At 45.8% G+C, this 13520-nt stretch overlaps 1 protein-coding gene across 15 annotated transcripts in view; it reads right to left on the bottom strand.

Moving 5' to 3' along the window:
* Positions 1-1871: 1871 nt before the first annotated feature.
* Positions 1872-13520, bottom strand: part of PARD3 (par-3 family cell polarity regulator) — a 636797-nt gene continuing 625148 nt past the window's right edge. For all 15 annotated transcript variants that reach the window (XM_045786400.2, XM_045786404.2, XM_045786403.2 and 12 more), the window contains 2 exons: positions 9852-9979; positions 1872-3891 (listed from right to left, as the gene is read on the bottom strand). In XM_045786400.2, coding sequence (XP_045642356.2) covers positions 3498-3891; positions 9852-9979 — 522 coding nt within the window. In that variant the 3' untranslated portion in view covers positions 1872-3497. The remainder of the gene's footprint in view (positions 3892-9851; positions 9980-13520) is intronic.

Here is a 13520-nt window from a genome sequence, read left to right as displayed (position 1 = left end):
GTAACCAGAATAACAGAGACAAATACAGAATTACATGTGCATCGTGGACGTATGCCGGTTCCACATATATGCAAACGTGTGTACTTTCTAAGAAATGTTATTGGATAAAGGGGAGCAGTCTGGAAGATGGGGGCCATATTTGGGCAAATCATGAGCAATGATGTGGACAGAGGAGACTGGTCTCTTAGCTCTGGCCTTGTTCTCAGACTCACGTGGGCACATGATCACGAAGCATGCTGCTGGCCAAGTGGTCAGCTCTATTTGCTTATTTGCTGCCCTTCCTCAACATGGGTTTGCAGTTATATCAATTGCTTCCACTCAAAGGAACAGAAAATTCCTTTGGTTTACGGTCTCTGATTTGGTATGTTTGACTCCTTTGGTGGAAGAAGTGAGAAGCCAGGGTTCCCCTTTCCTTACGATCAGGGTGACAGCCCTGTCAACTGTGGGATGTTTTGACTTCTGAGCTGTCTTTGGTCTAACCAGCCACAGGGAGAAGAGATGGTGGTGGTGTTTAATGTACATATGATACAGATACCTTGTATAACATTATTTTATAAGTATTTATAAGACTTCTATTGTCTTCATGGATGGAGAGTGGTAATAATGCAACCATGGGACCATCTTTCCTGAGGGACAGTGGACTCACTCCCTTCCATCCTCACCTGAGCGTGGGTCTTGGTGGGGCCACCCACCCCGCTGTATGGATTGGGACTCCTCCCAGGGGGTGGAGTCCAGTGCACGCGCTGACCACACCCGGCCAGGCTCTTGCTATGGATCCAGTCTTCCTGTGATCCCATTGAGTCCTGGGAAAGTGCCCTGGAGCCAGAGGGCAGTCATTTAGACAAGACTGCTGGTAGAGCATATTCCCACTTCTGGGCTGACTCGTATCCAGTCCTACTTCTCCTCTCAGTGTCGCTCAAATTGTCAGTTTTCATCTACAAATCCCTTTGTGATTTGGGTCCCCACAACATTCAATATCACCTCTCCTGCTCCACTTCTCACTGTCAGTTGAGACAAACAACCTGCAAGTTTTGGCATTTGCAATGGGCCTCCTGGTCAGTGAGAAAATTAACAAATCTGTCCATCTTCTCTTTGCTACTTTCCCACACCTTGCATGCATATAAGAACCCAAGATGTGTTATTTTCTTGGCTTGCTATACACCTCTCGTTACTAATCCTGAGGTGACAGAATTGCATTTAGTGACAGGCTGAAGGCTGCTGTGACAACCAGCTGATGCAGCAGCTCCACACGGAGGGCATTTTCAACAGGTCTGTGCAATGCTTGCCCTCTGGGTGGGGGCCACATGGGCATTTGTGCACGAGACATACCTAGGGACCTAGTGCCCTTTACGCCTGCAAGGCACCATACACATATTACTTAACCTAAAAGAAATAGCAAAGCCTTATTTTGTACTTCGGGAAATAAGAACTGGTTGGTATTGGAAATGGAAAAGAATCTGGACATTTCTCCGGGTTCACAGTATGCAAGGGTGAGACTCCCTCAAAATGCTTGGCTCGCTGAAGTGATCCAGAGGGAGCAAAGGACAATAATGGGAATATGATGTGGTTCTCTGTATAAGTTTTCTTTTATGTAGCTCTAGAGTATTGGCTCCTTCAATTCTGAACTCCCCGGGCTCTTTCGGCAGCCTGGGTCTTCCAGTAAACTCATTAAGAAGGTTCCTCTTTCTTCCCTGCCCCCTCTCTCCTCAGGTGTCAGGTAAGCAATCACCTATGTCCACGTCTGCCCACAGACAGAGAGAGGAAACTTTCAACTTTTTCTAAATATGAAAAAAAAATCACATCTGCTAATATACTTAAAAAAAAAAAACCCAACTAGGAGTTTCCACAGGAACACTACAGACACCACAAAGAACAGGAAGAAATATGCCTTTTATTAGAAGTCTCATATGTACAGGGAAAGCTGTTTCTCACAGCTCAGGGAAGGCTGTGAGAAAGAGCCACTGCCATCCAAGGTCACCGTGCTGACACTGGTAACATCACTGAATATCCCCACACATTAGGAACACAGAACCGTTACACAGAAATGCAAAAGAGACAATAGGTACGTGTGGACACTTCACATATTTTCTAAAAACAAGTGGACACAAAAATACAATGTGCCAGTAAAAAAAAAAATAGGCATATCAGTACATGTCTTTTTTTTTGTTTTCTTTTCTTTTTTGTTAATACATGGTATGCTGAGCTTTCATCTCAAGCTTTTTTCACATCGGGATTTGCAGGCACTTTAGCAACCCAGCCATGGTTTACAATACGCGACGTTCAGACCGACAGCTGAAAACATGGGAGCAACCGAGGTCCTCGTGACCCACACATAGCTTACAATATGGACGCGAGAGCAACCTTTTGGGAACACCAGAATGTTCGCTGTGTGGCAGAACAGCTCTTCCTTATTTGTCTTCTTTGTTTCAGGGCAGAATTATTTAGGAGCATGGATGGCATCACCAGGCCGAGATACAAGCATGTGGATACACGAGACAAATGTCATCTCCAACTGACTTTCAAAACTGTGGAGAGCAGATGAGTTTTGAGAATCCCAAAACGACTGTCTGATTTATCTTTGTCCCACCCTCTGCCCTCCCTGCCTACCTGCCAAACAAAAACTAATTAAAATAATTACTGGGATGTCGTGGGCCAGAAGCTCATCCTGGGAGAGTTCTTTTCTTAGCTGCCACCTCCCACATGACGATACACACAGGGCCGGTGGGCAGGCTCCCTCGCTCCCCGGCCGGGAGTCACTCCCTCTCCCACGTCCCCCACGCAGAGCGGCACTGACTCAACACACGTGTCAGGAGCATGACTGAACAAGTGTATTTATAAACACGGACTAGAATGATCACCTCACTGGTCGAGTTATAAGGCAGCTGCAAAAGGACCCCCATGATAACCAGACGGTATTGGATATGGCTTAGCTTCTTTCCTAGGATGCAGGAACTCTCCCACGGCGAGGAGCTGGGAGAGAGCAGGGATAACCACGCTGGTTACGAAGTACTGTAAATGACTGTTGTGAGTACCATAAGGCCCCGATTTCTGGTGTGGTCACCCCCTTGGATCCTCCAGAGATTGGGACGTCACCTCACATCAAAGAAAACTGAAAGGGGAAAAAGAGGGATCGCTATCCCCCTCAACTTCAAGGTAATTTGTCACCGCAAGTTGTCGGGGGCTGTCACACAAAGCCACGGACATCTCACGGTGGGGGGGGCCCCGTCCTGGTACTGCAGACAGACGCCGAGCACACGAATGCCTTGAACACATGATTGTCGGAGGGCGGGAAATCCTTCCATGAAATAGATACTTGAGACATAGTGGCAAAGACATTAAGGCCTTCCGTTTCTTTGCCCGTACTGCTTAAAGGCACTGATACCAACAACAGAAATATTCCATAGTACCATCGAGGTTTTAAAAAAACTCCCAAAATACAAGTCTTCATAAGAAAATGTCCTTTATTGCATGACATGAAGCCTCCGCTCTTCTCCTGCTCAGGAATAGAAGGGTTTCCCTTTCTCAGGAGTCTGGAGTCTGTTCAGCCTAGCGACCTGAGAAGGGGAGGGGGGCACATCCTGCCGGAAGGGCCCCTTGGGAGGGGTGTAACTGGGGTCCTGGCCTTTCTTGTATGAGTCATAGTTGTTGAGCCCCTCCGGAGGAGGCTGCTTCTTCATCTGCTGCTCCTTCCGCCTCTGCTCCTGGCGAAGGAGCTCCTGGGTCTCCAGCATCACCCTGGCGTTGAAGCCGTGCCCGCCCAGGTAGCCGTTCCTGGAGCCTTGGTAGCTGGAGTACCTGGGGTTCTCCTTGGCGCTCTGGAAGCCTTCGCCGGGGGAGTAGTTCTGCTCCCAGGAATCCTGGGACACAGAGCTGGCGTTTTTCCTGCTTTGCCTAGAAAGCAAATCCCAAAGGTTAGTATATGAGGGTTGGGAGAAGGGGAGAGAGAGAAAGGAAGAAAGGAGGGAGAGGGCTGTGGGGGTGGGGGGCGGAGAGGTGGGGGAAGCGGGGGGTTAAGACCCAGGGGGTTAAAACAGGACTGTCCTCAACAAACAATGGTGAAGCGGAAGGGAGCTGAGGGATTCAGCGGTGATCCAGAAAAAGGGTCCTCCGACTGACTGTGCGGGTAGGCACTGCCTGTTGTGCTGAGCGTAACAGTCTCTCCTACCATTTAGACGCATTGGCAAGACGCTGTATGGGAGTATTAGAGATCTGGCAGCTTCTACCCCAGCCGTAATTGCTCGTTTTAGAACGTTACAATTCAATCCTAAACAAGCAAAACAAATATTTTACACAGCTGCCACCATAATGCCTGAGACTCGAGCTACTATGAAGTGCCTGTAATGGATTACAGTATGAGTTCAGTTATGAAAGATTTAAGTCTAGACTCCTATATGATTAAAAATGCAACAGGCAGTCCCTTAAAGCCTTGGCTTTCGAGATGTATATGTCAGCAACCGACACCCTTCAGATTCCACGGTCATCAAGCTGGTAAAACCTGGAAGGCTGTAGAATAAGCACTATTTTCCTGCACACCGTACCCTCACCAAGGGCTGGGATCACCTACGTAACTCACTTCCTGTCACCCCAGGATAGGGAAATAAATCAGAGTCATAGAGAAATTTCAAAGTTTTATCGCTTCTGCAATAAAGTTGCACGTCATTCTCAGGAAACATTATTGTTTTGAAACATCTTTAATTTACTATCAAGTCTCTAGATGCTTTTATGAATTTACAATAAGATTGGCTGTGATAAAGTAAAACAATTTTGTGCCAGAAAGGAAGACATGTCCTAATTTTTCGCCTTAAAAATGGAAGAGAGGAAGAGAGAATTGAGTAATAAAACAAAATATATTGCTCCATTTATCAATAAGAAAATCATTTGCTGACAGTATGTATTGCTCAGCCTTTCACATCAACACACACGACATGACGGAATGTTCAGGAAGACTCGTGTGAAGGGAAAATAAGGTCTAGGCAGCCATGGGGCTCCCACAGGGATGGAGCAATTTGCATTTTTGAACATTCAGAAGTGCCATCAATATGGTTTGGGATGAAATCTGCCCATTTTCCACATGGCCTAAAATGCAGCCAGGGATATATTCAATAAGGAAAATGAACTAATGTCCAGCATCATCTCTGGATATGACTAAGATTAACTGAGCCATCCCCAGTATCTCTATCTGGTTCTCTTTTAATGGGACTCGGACCATTTGTACCATCAGCCCAGGCAAGAATCCTTAGATTTGATGGAATAGTTTATTTGCCTAAAGGACTGATTATCTTCACTTAAAAAGTCATAAATTAATCTGCCCAGGGACATGAATGATGGAAAGTGCCAGCATGAAACCAGGGATTTGACATTAATCATGAAACTTTAATTAAAACAACGAACTTGTTACTGATGTTCCAGCAACAAAAGTGGAGTTCCTTCATGGGTTAGTGATCAATTTAAAGATAACCAGAAATAGGCTGCTGAAATGTCACCTTTGTTTCATCCTTAGCCTACCGAGATCCACTAACCCTCTCCATCCCCCAACCGCCAACTCTATAAAGCCCGAGGCTTCACTCGATGGCACCCACGCACCCAAAGCTGAATTCTGAATCATTTCAGCAAGACAGCGTCTTTTTTATTTAAACACATCGAGAAGTCACTAAAGGTCTGTTAGGGATAGAAATTATGATGATGTGAGAGAAAGAATTTCTTGTAGCTAAAATTTCCTTCAAATGAAGCAGGCCAGAGGGAAGAAAGCAGATCTGCCTGAGGTATGAAGCGAGATGTGTGGGGAAAGTACATACACTTAGATACACGCACACGCGCGCTTTCTTGGTAAGGAAGCCAGCGGTATCAATAAGCCCTTGATTAAAAAGAGGACGAGAAATGAGCAGCTCATAAAGAAACTCGAGGAAAAGGCAGACAATGCGAGTTTTCTACACTAGACTCAGGATCAAGTAGACAGAGTTTCCAATCCTGCCTGCCACTCACCGACGCTGTGACCCTGGGAGGGTTATGCTGTTTGGGCCCAAACTGTCTCATCTGTGACGCAGGCTAGATACCTAACCTCATAGGATATGGGGAGAAATCAAGGAAAGAGGACATGTCAAATGCTTAGAAAAGCATGGCACACGGTGAATGGTTGACTAATGGGTGTTGGAAGTGTAGTTTGAGGGCCAAGTCACTTTGCCCTCAAAGAGGGTTGGGGGGGCATTTTTGTGATCAACAAAAATAAGCAAAAATATTAGCTTTCCGTCCTTTGTCAGAAAGACTGGGCTGAGATCAAGAAGCAGGGAGAGGCACCAAATAACTGAGGAAGCTTCACTGAGTGAAGGCGACCCCACCTCCCCAGAGACTGGAAAGAAGCTTTTGACTATCCCACGATTGCTCAGTCAAAAGCCACAGATGAACAACAGCAGCAAATATCAATCTCCTTTCAGCCAATTCCTTTATAACCAACACGCACGCTTGTTTGGTCCTGGAATGAGCCCACTAGAGTTTTCTCAATCCACTCAAAGCAAATGCCTGGGTTTGGCAGTAACTATCACTTAATGATTACAACCACTTCCAAAATGGCCCAAAGACCGCCATCACGTTGGGGGCCTACATCAAAGACCCAATGCCTCAGAACGCCATTTAGTCACTGCAGTCACACTGAGGTAAGGAGGACACAGAAGGGTGAAGAAAGATACAAAGACCAAGGCTGACACATTGACAAGCAGCTTAGAGACATAATGAATGGGCCTGGCCGGGACACCATGTCCGGGTGCAGAGGACAGAGGGGAAGTGAGGTGTGCGGAGCAGGAAAGCCCACCACTAACAGACGTGAAGCCACAGGAGAAGGAAAGATGAAGAGGAAATGGACAGGCAGCAGGAAAAGAAAAAATATATATTTAATAAAGGACCTTAAATAAGGCTTCCTACCCGTGACTATAAATGAACAGACTTCTGCTCAGTTTTGGAGTTGCCTTTTGAACACTAAGAAACTAACCTAGAAATGTTAAAAGGATTAAAAAAAGAAAGTAAAAAAAGAAAAAAAAGGTAACTAATTTAGGAATTAAAAAAATTAAAAAAGAAATCCTAGTCTGGTTGAGAATTAAGTGTGGGTCCGCTCAGGTCTCTCCTTCCGGACGAGGGTTACTACCTGACAAGCGTTTCCTACCGATATTTCAAAATCTAACTCGAATACTGTCTAGAGGTTTGTTCACTACAGTTAGAATTTACAAAGCACTCCAGCTTGTGTACATTCGTCTAATTCAAACCACCTTAGCTAGTGCTACTGATACAAAGAATGACCATTTGCTTTATTCTATGCTCCACTTTGCGAGAGAGCTTCTGCTGTGCGTGAAGTCCTTCTGGTATCACATGCCACGCCGACTTGTTTAGACGAAATTCCGCTAAGTGCCAACATCCGGAGGGCAGAGGTCAAGTGTCTTTGAAGAATATCACATGTCACAGACGTGGGTTTGATTCAAGCCCGTGGAGGCTGTGGCAGTCTCCCTCTGAGCTCCCGTCTGGTTTCGTTACCTTCCTCCAGATCTCTGCACACAGTCTTTTGTCAAGTGGCGCCGCTCTACAGGGAACCAAGCTGGGGGCAAGGTTCCACATTCCTGAATCTTCCTCACCACAGCCACTCCCGTCGAGAGGAAGAGAACAGGCTGTAAGAGGCCTACCAGCCCTCCTGTCTGCAACTACAACTCTTTCTTTTTGGAATTTCTGCTTTTCTCCTTCGGACACACAATACAGTGCCTGGTCATAAGGGGGCTTTGCGAACCCAGAATGAGTTTTCGTCAACAGCAGGCCCCGGTACCAGCAGCAGCCGTCGCCATGAATCAGATCCTTCCGCTGGTGCTTCCGAACCGACAGGGACAGCAAGGAAGGGCAGCTCAGAGCAGGAGGAGATGGGGAAGAGAGCAGAGGCTCAGCCTGGAATTCTGGGCTACCTGGGAACACGGCCAGGATAAAGTTGGGAGAAGCACCCCAACTGTCTTTGTCCTCTTGCCCAGGACGGGGCCCCGACGGGCTCTTCTTCCACCAGGCGTGTGTGCTCCCGGGCCCTCGGCCTCCATCTCTCCCACTTCCCTTCCTTAGCCCCATGCATTTCCCAACTCACTCCGCCCCTTACCTACGCTTTCTGATATTTCTCCTTCATCGTCTATCTTCTCGAACACAACAAACATTTATGGAGCCAATCAATTTGCCAATAAAATCAGATCCCAGCCCCTGCAAAGGCAATGCCGTTCCTATGGGCCGCGATGGGCTGCTGACCACCAGGTAGGTCAACTGATCCACATCGTCGCTCTCATCTTTCTGATGGAAAGCAAGCCACACAGGCGCGGTGGAGGGCTTTGACACAGAAGAACCTTGATGTAGAGTCCTTGAGCTGTTTCGCATTTGATGCATTGAGCTGATTCATACAGTGGCCTTCTTCCAAATGCTAAGGGCAGCGGAGCACAGAGAGAAACTTTACACCTACACACGTAACAATTCCAGACTTGGGAACCAAAACCTTTGGTAGCAATGAGCCTTATAAAATTAGGGTTGAGGGCACGGGCAGGTTTCGGTTTGAATGTTGGCAGAATTACACACTAGCTGTGTCACCCTGGGGCAAGTTGCTTAATTTCACTGAGCTGCTTCCTTGTAGGGCAAAGTGATTTCCAAGGTCCTGTGCGGACCCAACTTCAATGCCTCTTACCCAGAGCGGGCTAAAGAAACATTCTCCTATGTAAGAGAAAAGGTAATTCTCCTATTTAAAAAAAATAATAATTTAGTTTTCTAAGGAGATACAGCTTTATAGATTAAAAAAGAACAACTGAGTGAACAATACTACAGTACTAGTAATACTACCATTACGATTACTACAGAACAGTACTCAGCCTGGTACAGATTTTCATCATATCCTCATTCCCTTGTCTGATCTACAACAATGTAGCCAAGTCCCTCATGGTTATTATAGTGATTATTTAACATTTAAAAGGACTCATCATTATTAAAAATTAGAAGCAAATCAAGGCCACTTTTACACTGGTAGGCACTTGACGCCCCCCACACTGCTCTGCTCACCTTCCAAGAGGTCCACCTGACACAAACATGGTACATGTATTTTTTTCCCACCCAAAATGTTTCTGTCACCTGGTTTTGAAATAGAACAAATGCCTGTAAGAATTGTGATTATAAGAGTGGCTCGTGGGAAGTTTGGGAAGATGAATGCTCTTGAATATTTTTATTCTTTACCGTGCACAGAGGAAATGGAAAAATGGCTACCGTGTCAGTGTTAGGGCTTGGTCACCTGAGTGCTCTCCAGGCCTCTGGCGGAGAATCCATGCGAGGAGCCCGCAGACAGACCTCCCGCTTATCAGCTAGCGCGGTGGGCATCCCTGGGACCCCGCGGCTCAGCACGGAGCGAAAGCAAGGACCACAGGAGAGTAAGAGAGACCCCCCCCCCCCCCCAGCACACCGTGCAGCATTCACCGCCACCCTTTCACAGAGCCCTAGATCTGCACACTACCAGATACGCTGGGGAGCCTACCGGCCGCGCGAAGTAAGAGTTAGCTTTCCATTTTTCAGAGGAAGACACCATCTGGTCCACGGCCCCCCGGGAAGTAGCAGAACCAGTACGGGATCCCAGGTGGGACCCCTCAGCCCGGTCCTCCTATGTCAGATCATCTTGCTTTCAGCTGGGAGCTTTGGGGTGAAAATACCGGCATCTCCTGCAACGCCTTCCCGGCCAGTCGTCTTGCCACACGGGGAGACGGCCGTGCAGGCTGCTTCCCGCAGGCCTACGGTGGGGTGTGCTGGGGTGTGCGAGCGGGAGAGGCCGGGGCCCCGCTGCAGGAGGGGAGGCTGCGGGCGCTCCGTACCGGGGCAGGGAGCTGTACTGGCGCTGCGCCTGCTGGAAGCCTTCGCGCTCCTCCTGCCGCTGCCGCTGCATCTGCACCTCCACGGACACCGAGTGCCTGCCGCTCTGCGCCGCCGCTCTGGAGCTGGGCTGAAGGGCGGGAAAGCAACACGGTTAGCAAGAAGGGAAGGACGGCCGGCACGTGGCGGGTGGACCCGATTTCAATTCTTAAGGAGCGACTTGGAAACACGGAGGGATTCTGTGAATTTTGTAAAAAGTCGATTGCCATTTTCTCGAGTGTGAGAAAAGAGGTATCTCTCTATTTGCTCTTCTGAGCCCCAAATCCTGAAGCATCATACATTTGGACCATGGCTTTAGGATGGTCTGAAATCGAAAGGTCAACTTTTCTAGTCTTCTAATGAGGTGTGGTAAACACCAACATTAGATACTGCTTTGTACCCCTTGTCTCTCCAGCGAACAGGGGAGCAAGGCTGCTCAGAAGGCCAGAAGGAGCCAATGCCCAAAATAAGTAAGTCAATAAAAATCTGCTACAATCATTCACAAAAGTGGGAAAGTCCTTGAAAGTTGGCTGTGCTGGTGAATTTCTCCAGCAGTTACATCTTTTAGTTTAGCAATACGCTACCATATAGCTGATTCCCCTTTTAGTAAAGGGTGACAGTTAAATTTTGCACTGAGATTGGTTGACACTAGGCACTGCTAGCCATGGACAGGTCTCCTCCAACCCACACATGGCAGCCACGTGGGAACAGAAACACTCATCAAAAGAACAAACCCAAAAGCTAATCGCTGCTTGAATGGGTTATGAGACAATACATTTGCCTTACTTATTAGGAAATGGCATTTTTTTTTTACCTGGGTTAATTATGTTCTACGGAGACACTTGCACTCCTTCTGGCTAAGTACATTGGTCAGCAGGCCATCTACTGACTGCTGCCTCTCGGCAAAATCCGATATCGCCTGTGTATGGTGTGCTGCGCAGAGCGAGCCCCTGTGGATCTCCGGCTTCTCACGGACAGTTTTCAGCTTACCTTCCCGTCTAGATCCGCCCTTCTAAAACAAAAGCAGCTCTGCTCGAAATAGACAACGATGCCTCTAACCTGACAATGATGGTTTATCTTAGCATCAGTGGCGTTCACTAAATAATCCATTTTGGCACTTGCAGACCTCTGTTCCTCTTTGCGTTACGCAACATTGTGCGATAGGCATGTTCTGAGTGTGGAATGTCTCTCAAAAACAAGCCATCGATTTTCTTTGACAGTTGAACACCAATGGCAGACTTTGACTCGATACTCATTTCCTAGAAGAACAGAGTGTTCGCCTTCATTCGGAGAACGTCAGACATGCGGGTTTGCTACCTAAGGACTGGCTCCTGTGGCTGGCTCTTGTGTGATCAGAAAGCAAGCGTCATCTATTGTTCTCTTTCTGCCTGGCCAGCGTTATCTCATTTGTTGGTTAAGCAATAATAAGGCAATATACGGGACAAAAATTTCAAAGCATATGGGCATAGTCAGTGAGCATATTAAAAATATCCCGATACAAAAATAATGCGTGAAGAGATTAGGCTTTACAATACCCCAGTCTCCACTAGTGGATGTTTATAACCACACTCACTGGAACAAACGTGTGTTCTGAGACCCGCTCCACAACACCGTTCAAATACACATCAGCGGTGCCTTCAGCAAGGAAAACACTTTGCTGAGTGAGTTCTGCTTATGCAAACAAAGCATCAACCAATTGTTCATCAACTACATGAAAGAAGACAGACATTTTCTTCCATTACACTTGATGAGCCCGGCCAAAAAGAGAACTGAGCGGTTCTATTGTTCACGGTGAGGCATGGGAAGCTTGAGAGAAGCCACTGGACAGAGGGAAAGCAAAGCGAGAAAATACCACACAATTGCCTTTACACCCTCAAAAAAGAACCACGTTTCCCTTTCCTTTTCACTCAGTGTAAGCTACATACATGTGTCAGGCAGCCTCGAAAGATCTGGCATTCTGCAGTAGGATTTAGTAACCAGCTTTTTAAGCTCATGCTGTTCTGTGACACACCGCTTGTGGAGATGTGAAAAGAAAATGCAAGGTCTTGTAGAAATTTCAGGTGTATTTTTAAGTTGTTTCTCCCAGAGGCCTGAAAATTTGATTCTGACAGGAAAAAAAAAAAAAGAAGAAGAGGAAGGAGAAGTTGTTGAAGGGCTTTTGCTTCCTCCAGTGTGTGGTTTCTGACACTGTTCACCTCAAACCTCATCAGCGGTGAGCATCTAGCTGGATCTTGATGAACTCCAATAATAAAATTATCATCACACACGATCTGAAAACATGAGTGAGTTTGGTGTCGGCAAACTGACGTCTGTCGTACTAGTCTGCCCACCACAATGAAATATAAACCTTATTAGCCTCACCATGAATATTTTATTCCATTTCTCTTTTCAAAGCATGCAAACGGGCAGGTTCTTAAAAAGAAGCACCTTAATCTTTAAGATGAAATGTTACTGAGTCACGGATTTCCAGGAAAATTGTATACGTGAGCAGCCCAGGGCAACAACTAGGTCAGTTCATCCTGGCACGTTTCATACTTGGCCTGAATCAAAAATAACTTGACTCATGATTTCAACGACCAGCGCATAAAAATGTAAATTGCGGGAGCAGTATTACAATGGACAATCCTGACTTTTAAATACTGTGGTTTCCATCTCTCTTGCAGAAATAGAATACTTTATCTGGAGTCCAAAATCACAAAAATAAAAAAATGAAGAAAGGTAATTTGTAACCCCAGAGAGAAGTGCAGGTTTTCAAATAAAACAGTATCAACAACCACAACAACGAAGTAACACGTATACAGGGAAACACACAGGTAAATTATGGTTGTAATAATTCTGGAGATTCGCCAGACAGTAAGGCGATAGCTCTGTTTTCAAGAGTGCAAATTACAAATAACCTGGCCTCGTTTGTGATGAAATTTGTGACAAGCAATGACCTTTCAAGTAAAAAAATAGCCAAGGTTGCCAAGGCCATAATAATGCAGAGATTGTAAATGGAAATAAATACGTGGCTATCTACGACACGGGACGCTGGAGGGCCATGATATGTGACTCTCCTCATGGCTCATGTTTCAACCCACAGTGAAAGCTATGTTACTTCGTGAGTGAGTTGCAAAGTGCTGGTCTTTATCATGATTATATAGAGATACTATTTATACTGTACGAACAACTATATAAAGTTTGGAAAAGCTACACAATTTGGCTACCATTTACCAGTGTAAAGCAAAATATTAAAAATATCTTCTATAGAGTGCTTTCATTACATTAAGTCATTAAGCATTTTTCTCAGTTAAACAAAATCATTCTTCTTTTTCCAAAGTAAAAATAAACAATACAAAAAATAAAAACACAAAACCAAAACTGTTAACAGTTAATAGGCTAAAGAAAGAACAAAAATAAACAGGCACCATACAACCTTTCAGTGCCAATTCGAACTAGGCAATTTCGTAAGACTTTTAGAGCTTAATGTACAAGTGCATGGGTTACATAGGAAAGAAAATTCATTACTGTTTTATTAACATTTATAGAAAATAATTTTTAAACACCTAATTTTTCTTCGCATAAAGTAGCACCTACGTGTGTGTATGTCTGTATATATTCACATATACACACATGGATGTGCTATTCTTATA

This window comes from Ursus americanus, chromosome 31 (genome assembly GCF_024610735.1).
Source record: "Ursus americanus isolate L20-20 chromosome 31, mUrsAme1.1.p, whole genome shotgun sequence".
In the NCBI taxonomy this organism is placed as follows: domain Eukaryota; kingdom Metazoa; phylum Chordata; class Mammalia; order Carnivora; family Ursidae; genus Ursus; species Ursus americanus.
Note: the sequence above shows the minus strand (reverse complement) of the source record. Positions and strands in the feature narration are given on the sequence as shown.